This window comes from Borostomias antarcticus (genome assembly GCF_949987555.1).
Source record: "Borostomias antarcticus genome assembly, chromosome: 29".
NCBI lineage: Eukaryota > Metazoa > Chordata > Actinopteri > Stomiiformes > Stomiidae > Borostomias > Borostomias antarcticus.
In genome coordinates this window covers 5,110,499-5,132,255 of record NC_140262.1, presented here as the reverse complement: position 1 = coordinate 5,132,255, position 21,757 = coordinate 5,110,499, and the positions used below count along the sequence as shown (strand labels likewise).

Genomic DNA, 21,757 nt, shown 5'->3' with positions numbered 1-21,757 from the left:
GTCTATTTTCTTCTTTCCATGGGTTGGGTCTCCAGGAGGTATGTATAAAAGGAAGCTTGAGTTCCCCTAGCCTCTGCTTTGAGCTCTGAGTTCAACCTCATGTCTTACCAAGCTCCCGGGCTCAGCATATAAGGCAATATTTAGGACATAGGCAAAATGTAAACAAAACAAAATCAAAAAAATAAATAAATAAATGTAATCTAAAAAAAATCCAACAGTTCCTGGAAGCTGAGAAACTGCGCTTTTTAGTAATATAGGGAAAAGTCAATTAATAGGGAAAAGTCAATTAATATTCGGAATGCTGGCTCTGTACGTACAGGGGGGTTAACCTCCAGAATGAAAGGTGCAATCTAAAGGTATTTAGCATCGAAGCTCTGTGCTCTGGAGCTGGCTGGTAATCATGGGAGGGACACTCTGTGCTGCCCCTGCTTTGAATAGGCAAAGCTTGGTAGAGCTCATTTACCTGCCAACTCAACCGGCGTTGAACCTCCTCAGCCCTATCAACCAATCGGCTTCTCACCCCCTCCACTAACCAGCTGCTGCCTGCTGCTGGCTAATACTTGTGCCATCAGTGTGCTGCCATGTGTCTCTGTCCATACCTGCTCTGCTGTTGGTCCAATGCTCCATCCATACTGGCAAGCACCTGGTGAACCTGCACCCTGCTCTACGGCTCTGACCACTAACCCCGCTTCTGTGAGCTCCGGGCCTCTGGCTAACCCCTAACCTTTGACCCCTTAGGTGGACGAGTGAAAACCTGGAAGAGACGATGGTTCATTCTCACAGATAGCTGCCTCTACTACTTTGAGTACACTACGGTGAGCCACAGTACTAGTATTCAAGTGCCTCTTTATTAATGTGGAGTACTGCACAGAAACTCTCTTTATTAATGTGGAGTACTGCACAGAAACTCTCTTCATTAATGTGGAGTACTGCACAGGAACTCTCTTTATTAATGTGGAGTACTGCACAGAAACTCTCTTCATTAATGTGGAGTACTGCACAGAAACTCTCTTTATTAATGTGGAGTACTGCACAGAAACTCTCTTCATTAATGTGGAGTACTGCACAGGAACTCTCTTTATTAATGTGGAGTACTGCACAGAAACTCTCTTTATTAATGTGGAGTACTGCACAGGAACTCTGCCACGCCTTAATCCCCTGTTTCTCATCAGATTTTCTGATCATTACTTTCAGTAGCAATTGTATCCTCATATTCCCTCTCTATCACCCCCCTCTCTCTGTCTCTGTCTCTCTCTCTCTCTCTCTCTCTCTCTCTCTCTCTCTCTCTGTCTCTCTCTCTCTCTCTGTCTCTCTCTGTCTCTCTCTCTCTCTCTCTCTCTCTCTCTCTGTCTCTCTCTCTCTCTCTCTCTGTCTGTCTGTCTCTCTCTCTCTCTCTCTCTCTCTCTCGCTCTGTTTCTCTCTCTCTGTCTCTCTCTCTGTCTCTCTCTCCCTCTCTCTCTCTCTCTCTCTCTCTGTCTCTCTCTCTGTCTCTCTCTCTCTCTCTCTCTCTCTCTCTCTCTCTCTCTCTCAGGATAAGGAGCCCAGAGGGATCATTCCTCTGGAGAATCTGAGTATCAGAGAAGTGGATGACTCTAAGAAGCCAGTAAGTTCTTCCTCTTCTCCCTGGTCAGCTCTTCAGCCCGTTCCCCTGACCTTTCTCTTTAGTTTTCTCCAGGAAGCAGTCTGACCCCTCACCCCTCTCTCTCTCCCTCTCTCTCCCAGAACTGTTTTGAGCTGTACATCCCAGACCACAAGGATCAGGTCATCAAGGCGTGCAAGACTGAGGCCGACGGCCGCGTTGTCGAGGGCAACCACACCGTCTACAGAATTTCCGCCCCCACTGTGGAGGAGAAGGATGAGTGGATCAACAGCATCAAGTGAGTCCTGACCCCTGAACATGATCCTGACCCCTGACCCCTGAACATGATCCTGACCCCTGAACATGATCCTGACCCCTGACCCCTGAACATGATCCTGACCCCTGAACATGATCCTGACCCCTGAACATGATCCTGACCCTTGACCCCTGAACATGATCCTGACCCCTGACCCCTGAACATGATCCTGACCCCTGAGCATCATCCTGACCCCTGACCCCTGAACATGATCCTGACCCCTGAACATCATCCTGACCCCTGACCCCTGAACATGATCCTGACCCCTGAACATGATCCTGACCCCTGAGCATCATCCTGTCCCCTGAGCATGATCCTGACCCCTGAACATCATCCTGACCCCTGACCCCTGAACATCATCCTGACCCCTGAACATGATCCTGACCCCTGACCATGATCCTGACCCCTGACCCCTGAACATGATCCTGTCCCCTGAGCATGATCAACTATTCAGAATCTTTTTTATTTTATTTTTTTTAATTTAAATTTAGGTTTTTATTGGAAAAGAAAGCTTTTCCCACTCCTCCTCAGACAATGTTAATATACTTTCCCGTTCCCACTTTTGTTTTATATACAGCGAGGACTGTTTTGTGAACTATTGAGGATCTTATCTCCTGTGTAAAGCTGTCTCTCATCCTCTCTCTCTCTCATCCTCCTCTCCCCCGTTATCCAGAGCTGCCATAAGCAAAGACCCATTCTATGAGATGCTGGCTGCCCGGAAGAAGAAGATCTCCCTGAACGGGCTTTAGGCGAGGCCCAGGCTGCAACGCTGGATCAGGAGCACAGGCCTCACTGACCAACCCCAGTCTGCGGGATATGGACCTGCACCACACGGACCTGCACTCTGCACCACCAACCTTTAGGTGGAAGCAGTCTGGTTTAGGACACAATGGGATTTACCGGACTGGACCGTTTTCCTGTTATCGATGCATCTCCCGTGCCTCCTTCGTCTCCCCCTGACACACACACACACACAGACACACACAGACACACACAGACACACACAGACACACACAAACACACACAAACACACACACACTCACTCATCTCAACAGGTCTAACTGGACTTTTTTTTGTTTGTTTGTTTTTTTATTTAAATTTTCTTAATGTGGTTTGTTAAAGATTACCATAAATGATCATGGACCTAATTTTACACAAACCTCTTTTTTGAGGGTTTCATTTTCATATTACTTTCACATTACTACTGGATGTCTCTCTCAGGATTCCTTCAGCAAGTCTCTCTTTCACCTCTCTTCTCATGCTATATATGTATATGTACTGTATTTGGTTGTATGATATGCAGAAATGTTTCCATTGTAGTGATTTCTACTCGGTAACACATTTGTTGTTACAGATGCACATTTATGGAAATGTGAGGGAAAGCACAAATGAGAGACAGAGAAAAGGAGGAGAGATACTAGAGAGAATGTCAAGAGGTCAGTGGGAACAAGTCGTTTTAGACAGTAAGTAGTTTGAGACAAAGTACAGTAACATAATTTAACTCGTTCAGCGATACTCAAAAATTCAGAATCCTGTATTCCAATCAAGATGAAGGCAGTGAGTGTTTGGGTAAAGTTTTATAAAGAATGAGGACAACTGTTGTGGTTGTAGATGGCCTCGCCACAACTGCTGGAAGAGTTATTGCACTGGAATTACTGGAGAAAAGAAGGACATCTGGTCTTAAGAACTGGAGAATGAGTGGAGAATGAGGTTCTCTGCTAAAGAATTAAGTATCATTTCAAAATCATTCTGTTGAACCCTGAAGGTATTTTCAGTCTTCTGTTACACTGTTAGTTAGAATGCTCAGTGTGACGTGTTTTATTTCATTATCCTTAGATTTGAGAGCAATTTGTGTGGATGGCAGTGGTAATAATGACCAGATAATTGCCCCTGTGTTTTTTCTGTTACTTTGTTCTCAATGCACTGATATTGATTATTCAGGTTTGACGCTTGATGCTTGAATGCCATTTGTTTATTTATCAAGACTGCTTATAATTTATTGTAAAAAAACGTATTTTGTCTTATAAGTCTACACATTTCTTTAAAGAGTGCCATGTTTTATTCATTTGATTTCAGACTATTATATTACATGTCAGCTTGCACAGAAATAAATACTTTTCAGAATGCATTATTTATTATTTTCTGAAAACTCCTGGAATAGCACTGCTTTGGCCAAAGAGGGGGCATTTCTTTTGACGTACAGTATGCGTCATACTGGTGTACAGTAGGCAGTGGTGGAAATTATTCACTGGGGGGTCCCTGTTTGCTGAGCCTTAAAGGAGTAGTAAAGGGAAAATGCATGTTTAGCCCTGTTTACTTATGATCATATACAATGTTTCAGATCAAAACGTTGACAAAACTAGCACTTTTGAGAAAGTCTTATAATTGCTCTACCACTATTTTGGTCATACAATGGATGTGGGTGGGCACCTTGAAAAATCATTCAAAAAACATGTTAAACTCTCAATTTACTTTTTTTTCTTTTCTTCAAAATTAGGCCAAATGGTCCCACAGCCCATTGGTCCCACATTACTTGACTTTTTTGGGTTGTGGGACCATTGGGCCTAATTTTGAGAAAGAAAAAAAAAAGTCTTAGTAATGTGGGACCAATGGGCTGTGGGACCATTGGGCCTAATAAAAATTAAAAAAAAAAAGGTTTTAGTAATGTGGGACCAATGGGCTGTGGGAACATAGAGCTGACCCCGCTGTTGCTCACATGGGGTCCCCAAACTGTTGATGTATTCAGGCTGGTAATAATAAAACACACTGGGATCCGATGGGATCAGTATAAAAATAATTGTATTTTTAAGGAGTTTTGAGGAGCTTTAAATCCAACTTCCAAGTGACAACTTCCTCAGACACGGAAGCAGAACCGTTGATGATTTTGTCCACATCTCGAGCTCAAGCCGTTAGCTTGTTTGAATGAAGATTCTGAGCTCGAGGATGTCTTTTTCTTCGTTTTTAAATTTTTGAATGTTCAACGGTTTTCAGTTGGAAGATGAGCAGCAAACTGACGGTTATTAACGGTAGATAAATAGGTTAGGAAAAGCTACAGTAGTGATAGCTCAAACCTGCTCTGGGATGGAGGGAGAAGACAAAAGAATAGACTTCTTACAGGATGTCACTTTAAAGACGTTGAAACTGAAGCAAGACAAATGGCATAAGTTTATAGCGGGGGAGGACAACCGAACTATCATTAGCAATTTCTTTGGGAAATCGGATTACCTCAGCCTTGTTATTTCTTTGAATGCTGCCAACCAACTTTTTTCCAGCCATGGATTCCCTCAAAATATCAAAAACAAATCTGTATATTTTATCAAGAGGGACACAGAGGTTATAACAAAAGACAATATTAAACATGTATTTGTTGGAGACGTCTCAAATTCCCCCGTGGATGTTGCTATTGCCGTGACAGAGGAGGCAAGTAATGTTACGTTACGTAATGACGTTCAGATCACGTCTTAATAACGTCCATCGGTCCTGAACCCCGTGTGTTCGTCTGCTGGACCCCTCAATATTCACACGTCTGGCTTGGACCCCTCTAAGACGTATGTGGACGTGCAGAACGGGTTCAATATCTGAACGTTAAAAAAATAATTCATTCTGGCTCCTAATTGGATGTCTTTGGACGTCCGAAAAAGACAAAAAAGACGTCTTTTAGACGTGTTTTTGCTCAGTGGGAGGCTACTGTAAGATAACTTGGTCTACTTTGTGTCCCTGCAGATTGTGTACTCTTTACACAAAAATAAATCTAATATCAAACGCTGGCCAAAAGTGGTTTCCGACGACGTGTCTCGTCATGCACACAAACTGAAGAATGAGGTATTCGTCGTTGGGGGTCAAATCAAAGGCAGGACATTTCTGCCACTACCAGAAAACACAGATGCTCTTGGAGATTCGCAACACCGGTACCTATCAATCAATCAATCAATCAATCAATCAACCTATAACCATAACCTGACCTCACAAAAGTGACAGAGCAGTTTAGTATCCTTTTCCTACCCCGATCCTACCCCTGACCCCTGCCTCTATCTGGGCCCAGGCACATTTATGCACACACAGACATACACCAATGTTTGCCATGTCTCTCCTATGATGTTATTAGCCTCTCTTACTCTGAAAATGTAATTTAATGTTATTTATTGCTCTATAAATGTTCTTAGCCGGTAGACAAACATACTCCAGGAGCTTGCTCGATCGCCTCGTTGAGAGGGGTCAGGGAAGAATTTTTACAGCTCACTTATCTGGCCCCCGGGTGATTACTGTTTTTTTTGCTTCCCTCTGGAATATATAGGGGTGGGATGTCTGCCCACCTCCCTTGTTCTCTGTAAAGCGCATGTTGCCTCTGGGTATGAAATGCGCTAGGCCTATATAAATAAAGCTTTGATTGATTGATTGAGTAGCCCAACACCTAAAATGTACATTTTCTCGTAACAGGTTATCCCGTGCCATTGATAGCAAGTTGATCTATGCGTTTGAAACTGTGATCATCGACTGGACTCACCAGGTGACTGGGGTTCTGAGTAAAGACTCGGCACAGCCAATATTGGACGGACTCAATCCTCTGCCTAAAGCGGAGTTTGACTTTTGGAACAACAGACAGATGAATCTTGAGTGTATATACACACAGGTAAACCAATTTTATAGTTTGGATCTTTGCAGTGTCTGTTGGCGCTGCTCAGAAGAGTGACATGGACTAGGAGCTGTCCACGGTGCTGATAATTGTTGTCATCTAATGGTTCAAAATGGACAGAGCAGCCTTCTGACAGCTTTTATTATCCATTTTCCAGCTGATGAATCCCAAAGTGCGCAAACTGGCAGAGATAGTGGAAACTTCAGCAAGCGCCTACTGGCCTGCTTTGAAGAGCATATACAACGATGTCAAAGAAGGTAACACTTGAGGGTTCACTTACAGTGTGATTTTCCCCATTTGAGCATAATGTGAAAATTTTATGGATTATTATGGATTCATTCATCCTGTTCTAGGCCTGAAGGAAGCACGGGATATCGTGATGTATCTGAAGCCACTACAAAAGATGCTTGATGAGATTGAAGAGTTGGAATACTCACAGGTGAAAATAGTTTCGTATTTAGACTCGTGATTACAGTGCTGTATGTTGCACTTCATATATCACACTGTCATTCAATGTTCTGTTTCCAGCTGACGACCTATGTAGGGGCAGTGATGCACACTGTTTGTCTGACCTGGTCCAACTCCGAGTACTACAGTAACCCAGCCAGGATCATCGTCATCCTTCAAGAGATCTGCAACTTGTACATTGAAATGGTAGCTGGACCACGCATGTCAATGTCTGTTTGGTGTTTGTCTCACCAAAGCATGAAATGTCATCCTTTATTATACAATTGCTTATTATCCAAATGTATTTGCCATAATTACCACTCCATAAAAGCATACGTATTTGATAGTTCATAAAGACTCAACTCACAGACGTCAGAATTGTAGCAAATTAATATTGATATGACACATAATCAGGATGATTGACCAATGACCACATGATTCTGCTTTGCGCTACAGACAAGGAGCTTCCTAGGACCAGAAGAGGTGATGAAGGGACTTCAGGGGGAGATAGATGAGATGCTTGCCAGCATCAGAATGAGCATCATCACCCTGGTGACACTCAGAGATACTTACGACAAGTGTAAAGTGGACATGGAGAAGTACTTCAAAGTCAGTAAACACAGTACAGATACATGACAACACACACTTGACTTGGATTTTTATCAAATGTCACGTCATCTGTTCCTCTGTGTTACTGTGTCCTGTAGAATGGAAACACCAAGAACTGGGATTTCCCATCAAACCTGGTCTTTACTCGGCTGGATGCCTTCCTACAGCGTTTGCGGACCATAGAGGTTTGGCTCTTCTCTGCTTCACACACACACACACACACACACACACACACACACACACACACACACACACACACACACACGCACACACATTGATCTGCCAATGTTCTTTACTGCTACACACACACACACACACACACACACACACACACACACACACACATAAACACACAGTCAAACATCGGGCAGACTTGTGCCCCTCTTGTCAGGAGGTGTATTCTGTGTCGGTGGAGCTGTTCAAGCTGGAGAAGGTGGATATCCAGGGGGTCCGGGGGAGTACCTTGGGAACCATGGTCTTCAGCATCTATGAGGAGTTTCTAGAGCTTAATAAAATATTCGCAGAGTGCAAATATGACGCTATAGACACAAATGACAAGGTAAGAATTGCAGTTGATGGCTATGCTTGAAGATTTTGTCAATTCATTGGAGACTAAACCCCCAGCTGTGTTTAACAGAATGCTGTTACCTCACCACAGAGCTTTGATGAGAACTTTAAGCAGTTCCAGGAGCAGATAACAGACTTTGAGAGACGGCTGGGTACCATCCTCTGCCAGGCCTTTGATGACTGTGCTTCTACAGAGTCTGCTGTTAAGGTGAGATCAGGCCGGAAGGATGGACAGCATGCTGCTCTAGCAGGGTTACACAGGGTAATGATAGCTACCGTACCATCCTGTTGTCGTCTAACAGATGTATGTGCTTTTCTCCTGCAGCTGTTGGACATGTTTGGTTTCATCCTGGAGCGGCCTCACATCGAGGCCCAGATTTCCTGCAAGTACAAGGCGCTGGTGGAGATGTTCAGTTCGGAGCTAGACCGAACCAAGCTGGTGTACGATGCCCAGATGGCAGCCGTGGAGCTGGGCAAAGGCATCCCGCCCATTGCCAAGAACATGCCCCACATCGCAGGCCAGCTTAGATGGGCCCAGGAGCTTAGAGACCGTATCCAGATCCCTATGAAGAGCTTCAAGGCTATACACCACTCGTATGTTCTATGAGATACAGTAGCACCGTAGGACATTTGGCTTACAGTGTGTCATAACTAATGTCTCTTCTGTGTTGTGTTTAGGTGCATGGAGACCGATGAGGCCAAGCTGGTGTTGTTGAAGTATGAGGAGATGATCGGGCTTCTGCAGCAGCACTGTGAGCAGGTGTACTGTGAGTGGACGTACAGGGTGGATAAAGACTGCCAGTTCAACCTGGACCAGCCACTGCTGCTCCGCAGCCCCAAAAACAATGTCCTCAGTGTCAACTTCAACAAGCAGGTCTGGAGCACAGCCATTCAATACACAGCACAACTCAACACAGTCTTCAATCTCCCCACTAAACTAAGGAAAAAGGAATAGGAATAATTACCCACCCCCCCCCCCCCCCCCTCTCTCTCTCTCCCTCTCTCTCTCTTCTCACGCTGTATCTTCCCCAGCTGGTGGCGGTTCTGAGGGAGGTGAAGTATCTGACCATCCAGGGCCAGGAAGACGTCCCTCCCAGCGCAGCAGCAGTATTTGCTCAGAATGAAACATTCAGGAAATATGTGGGCAACCTTGACCTCATTGTATCCTGGTACAATCAGGTATTGGACACAACATATGTGATCAGGGGAGAGGATTATAACTATGTTAAGGTGTACACTGGAATTACCTACTAGCGTTAGTAGAAAGATTTAAATTGTGTGGAGAAATATTATCATGTACTTCTGTAAAACACAACTAGAACATGTAATGGCATTAGAGGACATCTTCTCCATCCAGATCCTAGCCACAGTTCTCCCAGTGGAGTTCCCACTCATCAAGGAGGAGCTGAAGGGCATTGATGAGAAATTATCCCTGGCTGAGAGCACTCTGAGCTGGAACAGTGAAGGTAAAGCACAGCACAGTCTGACACTGCATGTCATAACTGAAGCGCAATGAAAATCTCAAGCCTGTTCAAAAGTAATGCGGAGTGAAATTGGAAAATGGACGATGCAAGACGTGGGCGGTCTACACCCTTCAAATTAGCATAAAATTGGCTGGACGTATATTTTATGCAGATTCCAGGCGAATTTCGCATGGTGTGTCCAATCAGGAGAGGGGAAAAGTGAAAGAGGCAAACAGACCCTGCCAGCAATCTCCCCAAACGTGGAAGTCGGGGCTTATTTCGATAAACTGACCACATATTGAGAATCTACTGTACATCCTTACTTTCTCGCCTGAAATGGCATTAAAATGTAATAAAGCAGCATATTAACAATCCTACAGACACATTTGAGTTAACTGATAATGTCGGCGGGTGACAGAAAGTGAAACCGAGTGAAACGCCCAAGAGCTATTCAGCCGTGGGAGGGACAGCGGGCACGAGAAACGGTGTTTGTGCGTCAGTGTCTAGTGGACATGCAGCCTGAGGGGGACAACAAGGACTCAGCTGCGGGGATGACTCATTTGCTGAATGATAGCATCATCACTGATGTAGCTGTGTGGAGAGTGTGATAAGAGTCGTTGATGACGTCTGATCTCCAGGTGTGTGGGAGAACATCCAGCAGATGAGAGACACGCTGCACGACTTTGAGAGCAGAATCAACCAGGCCAAGGCCAATGTGGAGGCCATGCATCACATCATGAAGGTGACATACTGCCTGTGTGATTGCCAGTAAACAGAATGTGTCGTAAACATATACAGCCAGACTGGTTTGTCTGTGAGGATTCAAACAGCCTTTGAAAGGTCTATGGATACCTACGACGTTGTTCATCAGGACCACTAATGAGAGTGTGAGATGGCTTGTCCATGTGTGTGCATGCAGGGGTGGTCTGTGAGCCCAATGTTCGAGAGGAAGGACAACAAAGACTTTCTTCTGGACCTGGATGGAAGACAAGCAGCCATAAACAAGAAATACACCTCTATAACACAGTCTGGGGTGAAACTGCAGACACTAATTGAGGTACTGTAAGGGCCTGTTGTTAAACAAACTTAGCAGTGAATCAGTGATGGGCGACTGTGTGATGTGTTCCTGTGCTTTGGCTCACCAGGAGAATAAGATGCTGTTCAGAGCTGATGACAGCACAGCGTCCTGGAAGGCGTACGTTGACTACATTGATGACAAACTGTTGGAAGGATTCTTCAAAGTCATCCATGTGTCTCTCCAGTTCCTGGCCAGTAATATGCACGCCGAGGTATAAATGCAAGTATAGACCCGGCCACACTAGTCCATCCGTTGTTTTCCGTATCTGTCAGGTCCAATTCATTCTTCAGGGGAGCCATCAATTGACGAACACAGAGACAATGTGTCCGTATGGATTTGACTTTCGTTCGGAAGAGTCAAACTCTTGCGGGACAGACTGAGACATAATCATCCTTTTCACCAATGAGAGCAACAAGGACACTTTGGTCTCAGAAGTATTGTGCCTGAATGGTACAATATTCTATATGAACAGCGAACACATTCATATATATATATATATATTCTATCCATTTTCTTACGGACCAGTGTGGCCTATTAGCCAATTGCACAACGCCAGTACTTCCTGAAATTAGACATGCTTCTCTATTTCCTGTCCTACACTATTGGATGAAGTGATTAATCAGGTGTGCCTGACTGCAGCACAATGATCAGGCACACCTGAATAATCATTTCATCCAATAGTGTGAGACAGGAAATAGAGAAGCATGTCTAATTTCAGGAAGTACTGGAGTTGTGCATATAGTGAATTATTTGTCACTTCTGTGTATTCCTTTTGCGTTGCTTTTTACCGTTATCTCGTTTTGACTTGCAGTCAAGCAAAGACCCCCTGTTTGAGGTGCGTTTTGAGCTAGAGGACGAAGACACCTCGTTTTACCCCTCCCTAAGCTATGGCATAGCTAACGGCTTCTACGACCTCGTTGAGAGTCTCGTCAGCGATGTGTATAACGCTGCACATCTGGTTCCACGGATATCGTCGACCCACAACATCTCCTATCAAGTAAGCAGTTGAACCTCAACTCTTCTGTGATTTGACTGTTGTTGTGGACATTTCTGTCACAGAGTTCAGGAGAGATTCAGTGCCAACGTTTAACAAAGTTTATTACATGCAAGCAGCATAGTAGCCACATACAATACATACAAACAGCACAATAACATACAAACACCCCCAATAACCCATCTGGAGAAGGGGACCGTCAAATCTCAGTTGCTTCATGCACACAGCAGTCTGCAGTGTGAGAAATGGCGTCCCAGATCTGCGGTTACAGTCACCATTTATACAGTCAAAGAGAGAACCCTCGGTGTCTGAGTTACTTCCCAGCCCTCGCTTCCCACCCCCCAGTCCAGCTGGATTCCTGTTTTGTCTGCAGAGAGACCGGCAAGGCTGGGGCGCGAGCACAGACAGTTACTCCTACAAAAATATACGATTACAAAGCACACAGCATTCTTTCTCTAGCCAAGGTATGAGAGGCCAGTTCTGTGGCCTAAACAGCAGACACTGTTAAAGAGTTCTAGTTAAAGAGATCTAGCTCAGGTCTAGTATCTAATAACACAGAATTTCCATTACACTGTATATTCACCACGATATACAATACTACTGTATCATGCTGTATGTATATCCAGTGTAGGTACTGTAGATATCCTTACACTGGACAAGCAGTATTGACTGATTGCCTGAATCCTGAGTCTCTCTCTCTCTCTGTGTGCCCCAGCTGGAGCTGGACGAGATGTCCGACCTGAACGACCTGCGGGAGGACATCCTGCAGCAGGTGGTGGGGGCCATGGCGGAGGGGGAGCAGTACAGGGAGGGGCTGTACAGGTACGCCTACCTGTGGCAGGACGACAGGGAGGAGTTCATGGAGCAGTTCCTGCTCTACGGCAAGGTCCTGACGCCGGAGGAGATCGAGGCCCACGGAGACGAGGCCGTGCCCAAAAACCCTCCCACACTCAAAGAGTTCAAGGAGCAGGTAGGATATTTTGGATAAAAGCGTCCGCTAAATGACTGTAATGTAATGTAATGATATTTAGAGAGGTTTTATGTTTTCTTTATTTCATAAATCCAGCAAAACACAGTAATCCTCACTTAAGAAACATACCGCTGAAATGTGTGTGTGTGTGTGTGTGTGTCTGTGTCCTTGCAGATAGACACATATGAGAACCTCTACAGAGAGGTGAGCAAACTGGAGAACTACAAGGTGCTCCAACGCTGGCTCCAGATAGACATCCGTCCTTTCAAACACACTCTGCTTCACACCATCAAACGCTGGAGTCTCATGTTCAAACAGTTCCTCATTGACAGAGTCACCAACAGGTACCTGTAATAGTTAAACACTCTTCCTTTCAAACAAGTTGCGACTGAGTTAACTGTAGGAACTAATGTAGGAACTAACACTGTGTGTGTGTGTGTGTGTGTGTGTGTGTGTGTGTGTGTGTGTGTGTCCAGCCTGATGGACCTGGATGGCTTCATCAAGGAGGTGAAGGCGGGGCTAACTGTGACAGTAGAGGAGGGAGACTACCGAGGGCTGGTGGGGGTCATGGGTCACCTGATGAGGGTGAAGGACAGACAGTCGGCCACAGACAACATGTTCGCCCCCCTCAAAGAGACCATCGAGTTCCTCAAAGAGTACAAAGAGGAGTTGCCTGACGAGGTCCATGCACACCTACAGGTTTGAGCATAGTGGACTGTTCCAGCAGGGCCTCTCGCTTGGATAGAGTGATCCTCCAGATTACATCATCTTTCTTATAACACCATAGATCTATAGTAGATGTCCTTTGTGTCCATAGGATCTTCCAGAACACTGGAATAACGTTAAAAAAACATCCCTCCAAGTCAAGCAGAACGTAGCTCCACTGCAGGCACATGAGGTCAACATCATTCGTAGGAAGTGCCAGCAGTTTGAGGTATCTTCACAAGCACTTATATTTATAGACTTTATGAACTTATCCACCAACATGAAGAAATGAAACACAGATGCATTTGAATAATAATGAGCAGAATGTGAAGGTGTTTGCGTGCCGTCGTCCTATCACAGATCACACAGCATGAGTTCAGGGAGAAGTACCGGCAGCAGCCGTTCTTCCTCTTCTCTTTTGAAAACCCACATGATGCTCTTGATGAGGTGAGTGACATAACATCACTTCAAGACTCCTATATGACATTTACTATATGGAAACACCTTGACTATGGTGTGTGTGTGTGTGTGTGTGTGTGTGTGCGGTGCATGATTTCAGTCTCAAATAGAAATTGCGGCATTGGAGGCAGAGATGTACGCGCTGTCAAAATCCGCCAGCTTGTTTGAGGTGAACGTGCCCGACTACAAACAACTCAAAGCCTGCCAGAAAGAGATTGTTCTTCTCAAAGAGCTGTGGGACATGATCCTGCTGGTAAGACGGAGCGCGCAATATCCCTGTCACGCCATGTTATCATCCATATTGTGATTGATGGTCATGAGATACAGTATTTGCACAGTGAGCGCTGGATTCTCTGGACGCAGGTGCGGGGGAACATGGACAACTGGAAGACCACCTTGTGGAAGGACATCAACGTGGAGAACATGGACACGGACACCAAGAAATACGCCAAGGACATCAAGTCCCTGGACAAGGAGATGAGAGCCTGGGACGCGTTCACCGGATTGGACAGCATGGTGAAGAACATGACGACATCGCTGCGCGCCGTGGGAGAGCTGCAGAACCCCGCCATCAGAGACCGCCACTGGCTGCAGCTCATGATGGCCACCAAGGTGCCGCTGCCTCACCACACATAGGATCTACACGCTGCTGGACGAGGTAAACTCAGCAGTACGGACGTCACTCACACTGCTCCTCCGACAGGTGAAGTTTGAGATGTCTGAGAGGACCACGTTTGAGGACCTGCTGAAGCTCAACCTGCACCAGTTTGAGGACGAGGTGCGCAGCATCGTGGACAAGGCCGTCAAAGAGTCCGGGATGGAGAAGGTAGGCAGTCATGTACACAAATGCATTCTATATGTTCTATATGTTTAAAATGTGATATGTTACAATTGTTGGTTTTAGGGCTAGAGCTAGGGCTGTGCAATAAAATCGATACAGCGATACGTCGTGATATTTTTTTCAGCGATACTAAAAAGTAAAAAAAATCCCACAAGGAAAATATGCAGAACAAGACACAGAATAGATATAGATATAGAAAATTAAGGATAGAATTGGGTTACAATCTGCCTTCAGTAAATGATGTATCGCAAATGATCACAAAATGTATTGTATCTTATCGCAATGTATCGTGAAACGTATCATATCGTGACCCATGTATCGTATCGTTTGAACCCTGCTGTTGTTTCTTCTCAGACCCTGGCCGAGCTGGACAGCACCTGGAGTTCCATGGTGTTTGAGCACGAGCCCCACGGACGCACAGCCACCATGCTGCTCAAACCCAACGAGGAGCTGGTGGAGACGCTGGAGGACAACCAGGTACAGCTCTCAGCATGGACAGTCAGGATGCAGTCACTAAGGACTGCTGTTTCCCTGGACTCCGTTAACTCTCGTCTTCTTCTGCGATGACCGCAGGTGCAGCTGCAGACGCTGATGACCTCCAAGTACATCGCCCACTTCCTGGAGGAGGTGTCCGGCTGGCAGAGGAAGCTCTCCACGGCCGACTCGGTCATCTCTATCTGGTTCGACGTGCAGCGCACCTGGACCCACCTGGAGAGCATCTTCATCGGCTCAGAGGACATCCGTGCTCAGCTGCCCGAGGACTCCAAGCGCTTCGACTGCATTGACGCAGACTTCAAGGTTGGGAGAAGCTGTTTTGGACACAAAATTTGTACACTGGGTCAGATTTTGTAGTTTTCGAGTGAGAAAGCAGCATGCCGTTTCATGAGAGGCTTGGTGACTCAGCTCTGACTCTGGGTTTCTCTCCAGGAAATCATGTCTGAGGCAGTAAAGGTCACCAATGTGGTCGAATCCACCAACAAGAAAGGTCTACTGGAGAAGCTGGAAAGTTTGGAGAGAGGGTGAGAAAATGAATACATCATCGTAGGAAGATAAAATACATCAATGAGTCAAAAACCTGTATTTGGTGCGAAATGAAAGCGTTCTACTTCCCTCTTTGCTCCCGCCCCCAGACTAGCGACGTGTGAGAAGGCTCTGGCTGAGTACCTGGAGACCAAGCGCTTGGCCTTCCCTAGGTTCTACTTTGTGTCCTCAGCTGACCTGCTGGACATCCTGTCCAATGGGAACAACCCTGTAGAGGTATGCAGTGAGCTTGAGTTTAAACTCCAACTCCTCTCGTTCCAAGCATAAGGTGGAAGAGGATGCAAGAGGAAAAAGGAGTAACAAACATGTTTTTGACAACAGTACATAACCAACGCACAGTACTGTTGAGGAAGATTTTGAGCAATTCTAATACAGTAAATGTTACATAGAGCTACAGACAGCAGCCTCAGATGACATAAACCATTACTGACAAATCACAAAGCATCCAGGGACACAAACGGAAAGTTTTTTTTTTTTAGCCTGGCCAAAACTCAAATGACACATCTCATAACCACATAAATTGTCATCGGTACCGCAGGTCAGCAAGCACCTGTCCAAGCTGTTTGACAGCCTGTCCAACCTCAAGTTCCAGCTGGATGCTGATGGCAAGCCCATCAAGGTGGCCCTGGGAATGTACAGTAATGAGAACGAGTATGTCACCTTCGACAAAGACTGTGACTGCTCTGGTCAGGTGGGTAAACGTGTCACACTATGTCCTCCTGTCACTTTGTTACCTACATCTCATGCTTCCTGTATGTTTTGTAGCACTAAATGGCTACAAAATAACGTTGTCTTTTGTTGTGCAGGTTGAGATGTGGCTTAACCGGGTTCTGGAGCGGATGTGCTCCACGCTGAGGGTGGAGTTTGGAGAGGCTGCCCAGGCCTATGAGGAGAAAGCCAGAGAACAGTGGCTCTTTGACTATCCTGCCCAGGTCTGCTTTCACACTCAATGTCACAGACCATCTCCACATGATGTCACTGTTTCATATCAGTTTAGTCCTATAGAGGACTGGTGTGATGTGTTGTGATGTGTTGCAGATCGCCCTGGCCACTACCCAGATCTGGTGGACCACTGAGGTGGGCATTGCATTCTCCAGGCTGGAGGAGGGTTATGAAAACGCCATCAAAGACTATTTCAAGAAACAGGTCCGTTCCTCTACATCAGCCGAGCCCCTCTTACTTACACAGTGTATCTGGGGCCGATCTCTCCTACACATACTGTATCCCCATACTGTAAATGCTGATGTTTTTTACGCTCCCTGTCTTGTCACCTGTCTTCTGCAGGTGACCCAGCTGAACACCCTCATCAACCTCCTGATCGGAGAGCTCTCCAGAGGAGACCGCCAGAAGATCATGACCATCTGTACCATCGATGTCCACGCCCGGGATGTGGTGGCCAAACTCACCTCCTCCAAGGCAAGTGTACTCTTCACCCCTCACTATTTAACATTGGGTAGATGAAGAGGGATATTGTCTTCATTCTCTCCGTCTCTCCTCCCCAGATTGATAACGTCGGGGCGTTCATGTGGCAGTCTCAGCTGAGGCACCGGTGGGACGATGAGAATAAGCACTGCTTCGCCAACATCTGCGACGCTCAGTTCAGATACTCCTACGAGTACCTCGGCAACACCCCGCGATTGGTCATCACCCCTCTGACGGACAGGTGCTTGCCTAAAGCACAGCTGGAACGGCCGCTTGTTGACGCTCGTGTTCTGTGTGAGAACTGGGGTAGTGAGTGAATTGTCTTTCTCCCAGGTGTTACATCACTCTGACTCAGTCCCTCCATCTCATCATGGGCGGGGCTCCTGCCGGGCCCGCTGGTACCGGGAAGACTGAGACCACCAAGGATCTGGGCCGAGCCCTCGGCATCATGGTCTATGTATTTAACTGCTCTGAGCAGATGGACTACAAGGTGAGCCCCCACTCTCTGTGTTGCTCCAGGGTTTCTTATCTTACGTTGTTCAGATTTGCATTTCGAAGCGTTGATTCATCTTTTGTGGCGTTCTCTTCCCAGTCTTGTGGGAATATCTACAAAGGCCTGGCTCAGACCGGGGCGTGGGGCTGCTTCGACGAGTTCAACCGCATCTCTGTGGAAGTGTTGTCTGTCATCGCTGTACAGGTGGGACGCTCGTCATCGGAAAACTCTCACCCTCTCAAGGCCACAGTCTCTCTGACCTCTGAACTCCCTCCGTCTCCCTCCTCAGGTGAAGTGTGTCCAAGATGCTATTCGGGACAAGAAGACCATCTTCAACTTCCTGGGCGAGACCATCAAGCTGATCCCCACGGTGGGAGCTTTCATCACCATGAACCCTGGCTACGCCGGGCGAGCTGAACTGCCCGAGAATCTCAAAGCCCTCTTCAGGTGCCACAGAGACCGTCTCCCTTTCCATTTCTCTCCCATCATCTCTATCTCTCCGTCTCTGTAACTCTCTCACTTCTCTTTGTCTTTCTCTCCCCCTCTCTGTTGTGGCTGTCCCCTGCAGGCCGTGTGCCATGGTGGTGCCAGACTTTGAGCTGATCTGTGAGATCATGCTGGTGGCTGAGGGCTTCATCGACGCCAGGGTCCTCGCCAGGAAGTTCATCACCCTCTACACGCTCTGCAAAGAGCTGCTCTCCAAACAGGTAGCCCTTCAGAACATTCACACAACGTTCACCACTGATTCTCAGCTTCCCTCCACACTTTGATGTGCGTGCGTACGTACTGTTACAGGACCACTATGACTGGGGTCTGCGGGCCATCAAGTCTGTGCTTGTGGTGGCTGGTTCTCTGAAGAGAGGAGACCCGGGCCGACCCGAGGACCAGGTTCTGATGAGAGCCCTGAGAGATTTCAACGTCCCAAAGATCGTAATGGACGACACGCCTGTGTTCCTGGGGCTGATCGGTGACCTGTTCCCCGCACTGGACGTCCCTAGGAAGAGGGACTTTGATTTTGAGAAGGTCAGACAGCAGCGTTTCTCCCTGTCTAGTCTCAGTGCAGATGGAGGTGGAGGGAGCGGACACAGCTTGATGTTTTGATGTGTTCGTTCTTGTCCAGGTGGTGAAGCGGTCCGTGCTGGACCTGATGCTGCAGGCGGAGGACAGCTTTGTCCTGAAGGTGGTGCAGCTGGAGGAGCTGCTGGCGGTACGACACTCCGTCTTCATCATCGGCAATGCAGGCACCGGCAAGTCCAAGGTAAGGCCTTCTACCCAGTTCATTCAGAGGGGGTCCTTTTATTTAATTCTCTGCTCTGAGGACCCTTTTTACATATATTCCTTATATTTCTCGGCTCTGTCGACTTTTGTGCGCGATGGGGACGTTTGCAAGTTGCGAATTTGGTATGTCTTCATTGAGGCGGGAAATATTGAGCTTGCCTCAGACAGAACGTAGCACTTAGCGCTTAACCCTGGCACGAAGATAGGGCCCAGAGTGCTACTGTATACAGGGTGCTGTACAGTGGGTGTTGTGTATGTCCAGGTGCTGAGGTCGCTGAGTAAGACCTACCAGAACATGAAGAGGAAACCGGTGGTGGTGGATCTGGACCCCAAGGCCGTGACGTGTGACGAGTTGTTCGGCGTCATCAACCCTGCCACCAGGGAGTGGAAGGACGGTAGGAAACGCTCTCTCCTATCAATGCCGTGTGTAGCTGGAGTAACTGTGCCCCACTTTACCAAAATACATCTACCTACTCTGGCACAGACACGTTTGACTCTGATGGTTTGTGTTATATTGGTTGCAGGACTCTTCTCTTGTGTAATGAGAGACATGGCCAACATCAGCCATGACGGGCCTAAGTGGATAGTGTTGGACGGGGACATTGACCCCATGTGGATTGAGTCTCTGAACACTGTCATGGATGACAACAAGGTTTGGTTCTGTGTATTTGTGTGTGTGTGCGTGTGTGGGTGTGTTATCTTTGTCCAGGTGTCAATTTCTGTATGTGTGCGTATCTGATTGGTGCTGTAGGTGTTGACTCTGGCCAGTAACGAGCGCATCCCTCTCAACTCCACCATGAGGCTGGTGTTTGAGATCAAGGACCTGAGGACGGCCACCCCCGCCACCGTGTCCCGCGCCGGCATTCTCTTCATCAACCCTGCTGATCTTGGCTGGAACCCGTCAGTCCCAACACACACATAGACAGTGGAAACCGCTTATAGTGATCATGTCTGTCCAGGTCAAATTGATCACTAGAAGCGGAGGATTGTCCCCCACCCGGCGACAGCCGAAGGGGGAGGACTTTAGGTTGGCCGGTGTCACGTCGTGAGTGAGTGAGTGAGTGAGTGAGTGAGTGAGTGAGTGAGTGAGTGAGTGAGCGAGTGAGCGAGCGAGCGAGTGAGTGAGTGAGTGAGTGAGTGAGTGAGTGAGTGAGAGTGAGTGAGTGAGTGAGTGAGTGAGTGTGAGTGAGTGAGTGAGTGAGTGAGTGAGTGAGTGAGCGAGTGAGTGAGTGAGTGAGTGAGTCCCCCCGTAGTATCAGAACCCACCACAAACCGCACCTTTCCAAAGCATTTTTCCATTGACAAGTACATTTAGATTTTTACATCAAAAACTATGCTTGGTGTCTCAGTATAGTCTCAGACACGTTTACTCAGGAAACCAGGTACTTGTCAATGTAAAAATGCATGTGCAGAGAGTAGAGCTTGAGGTGTTTAATAGAGCTAGATATGTCTGTATTTCAACATTCATTATAGGACTTTTGACCATACAGGTGCATGGACTTTTTTGCCCACTAGATGGAGACGTAATTGTACTCTTATTCACTCTACCATGGTTTGTAGAGAGCTTACTTTGGTCAATCATTGATACACATGACAGACTGTGTATCATTAGCTGGCTCATATTCATATGAACACTCATGTCCATATATTGCAGCAGCAATCCCTGGTGACATCCACTTCTATGTCACACCGAATTCTACTCGCACACAAAGCCAATATTACATGATGTGCAAGCTGCTGCTTCTAACACCTCTGCTCGGTGGCGTTTCAGGGTTGTGACCAGCTGGATTGAAAAGCGTGAGATTCAGTCGGAGAAGTCCAACCTCTCCATCTTATTCGATAAGTACCTTCCCGCCTGTCTGGAAAAGCTCAAGTTCAGCTTCAAGAAGATCACGCCCATCCCGGAGGTCACCCTGGTCCAGACGCTGCTGTCCTTCATGGAGTGTCTGCTGGTGCCCGAGAACACCCCGCCGGACTCCCCTAAAGACCTCTACGAGCACTACTTTGTGTTCGCCTGCGTTTGGGCCTTCGGAGGGGCCATGTTCCAGGACCAGGTATTCACAGACTAGTCACAGAATTGAAATACTGTACGATTACAAAAAGCACCAGCCCCACATTTAAGCACTGCTTCATGGTGAATCATTCAAGACTTCTAACCCCTCTCTCTCTCTCTCTCTCTCTCTCTCTCTCTCTCTCTCTCTCTCTCTCCTCTCCCTCTCAGCTGACAGATTACCGAGTGGAGTTCAGCAAGTGGTGGGTGAACGAGTTCAAGACCATCAAGTTCCCGTCGCACGGCACCGTGTTCGATTACTGCATCGACAAGGACTCCAAGAAGTTCTCTCCCTGGACGGAGAAAGTCCCCACGTTTGCGCTGGACCCAGACCTTCCGCTGCAGGTGACAGTCTTCCCTACCAGTACGATCTGCTCTGATCTCTAGAGGAACTCTTTGCTCTTGCTCTTCGGTGCTTTCCAATCACGTAGTTAAAAAAAAAGTTTAGAAAAAGTATAATAATGGTATTTTTTGCTGATCTGACTGGCTTGTTGCGCCGCGGGTCCCCAGGCTTCTCTGGTGCACACGGCGGAGACCATCCGTATCCGCTACTTCATGGACATGCTGATGGAGAGGAAGCGTCCGGTGATGCTGGTCGGTAACGCGGGCAGCGGCAAGTCCGTGCTGATGGGAGATAAGCTGCGGAGCCTCAGCACTGACCAGTACGTTGTCCAGTCGGTGCCTTTCAACTTCTACACCACCTCCGCCATGCTGCAAGGTAATATTCACCAAGCAGACCCCCCCCCCCCACACACACACACACACACTCACTTCCCCCTGTACAGGGCTGAGGCTGGAGCAAACAAACGTAC

At 47.0% G+C, this 21,757-nt stretch overlaps 2 protein-coding genes across 3 annotated transcripts in view; both read left to right on the top strand.

Moving 5' to 3' along the window:
• The window catches only part of LOC311326729 (cytohesin-1-like), a 4,896-nt gene extending 2,187 nt beyond the window's left edge, over nucleotides 1-2,709 (top strand). For both annotated transcript variants that reach the window (XM_084459678.1, XM_084459677.1), the window contains exons 7-10: nucleotides 739-815; nucleotides 1,532-1,603; nucleotides 1,723-1,877; nucleotides 2,569-2,709. In XM_084459678.1, coding sequence (XP_084315804.1) covers nucleotides 739-815; nucleotides 1,532-1,603; nucleotides 1,723-1,877; nucleotides 2,569-2,644 — 380 coding nt within the window. In that variant the 3' untranslated portion in view covers nucleotides 2,645-2,709. The remainder of the gene's footprint in view (nucleotides 1-738; nucleotides 816-1,531; nucleotides 1,604-1,722; nucleotides 1,878-2,568) is intronic.
• A 2-nt stretch (nucleotides 2,710-2,711) lies between these two features.
• The window catches only part of LOC311326910 (dynein axonemal heavy chain 17-like), a gene marked incomplete at its 5' end in the record, with an annotated part of 33,528 nt that continues 14,482 nt past the window's right edge, over nucleotides 2,712-21,757 (top strand). The window contains 44 exons of the mRNA XM_084459889.1: nucleotides 2,712-2,758; nucleotides 6,354-6,525; nucleotides 7,057-7,182; nucleotides 7,432-7,584; nucleotides 7,683-7,769; nucleotides 7,976-8,143; nucleotides 8,243-8,359; nucleotides 8,477-8,745; nucleotides 8,830-9,025; nucleotides 9,184-9,330; nucleotides 9,509-9,617; nucleotides 10,253-10,356; nucleotides 10,534-10,671; nucleotides 10,760-10,903; nucleotides 11,504-11,689; nucleotides 12,402-12,656; nucleotides 12,831-13,000; nucleotides 13,133-13,355; nucleotides 13,474-13,590; nucleotides 13,722-13,808; nucleotides 13,948-14,073; nucleotides 14,184-14,432; nucleotides 14,524-14,646; nucleotides 15,016-15,138; nucleotides 15,235-15,459; nucleotides 15,589-15,680; nucleotides 15,792-15,918; nucleotides 16,241-16,393; nucleotides 16,509-16,634; nucleotides 16,741-16,848; nucleotides 16,987-17,118; nucleotides 17,205-17,365; nucleotides 17,458-17,614; nucleotides 17,717-17,821; nucleotides 17,907-18,064; nucleotides 18,186-18,324; nucleotides 18,413-18,640; nucleotides 18,738-18,875; nucleotides 19,158-19,290; nucleotides 19,420-19,547; nucleotides 19,647-19,795; nucleotides 20,667-20,949; nucleotides 21,117-21,290; nucleotides 21,456-21,663. Of these exons, the coding sequence (XP_084316015.1) occupies nucleotides 2,712-2,758; nucleotides 6,354-6,525; nucleotides 7,057-7,182; nucleotides 7,432-7,584; nucleotides 7,683-7,769; nucleotides 7,976-8,143; nucleotides 8,243-8,359; nucleotides 8,477-8,745; nucleotides 8,830-9,025; nucleotides 9,184-9,330; nucleotides 9,509-9,617; nucleotides 10,253-10,356; nucleotides 10,534-10,671; nucleotides 10,760-10,903; nucleotides 11,504-11,689; nucleotides 12,402-12,656; nucleotides 12,831-13,000; nucleotides 13,133-13,355; nucleotides 13,474-13,590; nucleotides 13,722-13,808; nucleotides 13,948-14,073; nucleotides 14,184-14,432; nucleotides 14,524-14,646; nucleotides 15,016-15,138; nucleotides 15,235-15,459; nucleotides 15,589-15,680; nucleotides 15,792-15,918; nucleotides 16,241-16,393; nucleotides 16,509-16,634; nucleotides 16,741-16,848; nucleotides 16,987-17,118; nucleotides 17,205-17,365; nucleotides 17,458-17,614; nucleotides 17,717-17,821; nucleotides 17,907-18,064; nucleotides 18,186-18,324; nucleotides 18,413-18,640; nucleotides 18,738-18,875; nucleotides 19,158-19,290; nucleotides 19,420-19,547; nucleotides 19,647-19,795; nucleotides 20,667-20,949; nucleotides 21,117-21,290; nucleotides 21,456-21,663 (6,760 nt within the window). The remainder of the gene's footprint in view (nucleotides 2,759-6,353; nucleotides 6,526-7,056; nucleotides 7,183-7,431; nucleotides 7,585-7,682; nucleotides 7,770-7,975; nucleotides 8,144-8,242; nucleotides 8,360-8,476; nucleotides 8,746-8,829; nucleotides 9,026-9,183; nucleotides 9,331-9,508; nucleotides 9,618-10,252; nucleotides 10,357-10,533; nucleotides 10,672-10,759; nucleotides 10,904-11,503; nucleotides 11,690-12,401; nucleotides 12,657-12,830; nucleotides 13,001-13,132; nucleotides 13,356-13,473; nucleotides 13,591-13,721; nucleotides 13,809-13,947; nucleotides 14,074-14,183; nucleotides 14,433-14,523; nucleotides 14,647-15,015; nucleotides 15,139-15,234; nucleotides 15,460-15,588; nucleotides 15,681-15,791; nucleotides 15,919-16,240; nucleotides 16,394-16,508; nucleotides 16,635-16,740; nucleotides 16,849-16,986; nucleotides 17,119-17,204; nucleotides 17,366-17,457; nucleotides 17,615-17,716; nucleotides 17,822-17,906; nucleotides 18,065-18,185; nucleotides 18,325-18,412; nucleotides 18,641-18,737; nucleotides 18,876-19,157; nucleotides 19,291-19,419; nucleotides 19,548-19,646; nucleotides 19,796-20,666; nucleotides 20,950-21,116; nucleotides 21,291-21,455; nucleotides 21,664-21,757) is intronic.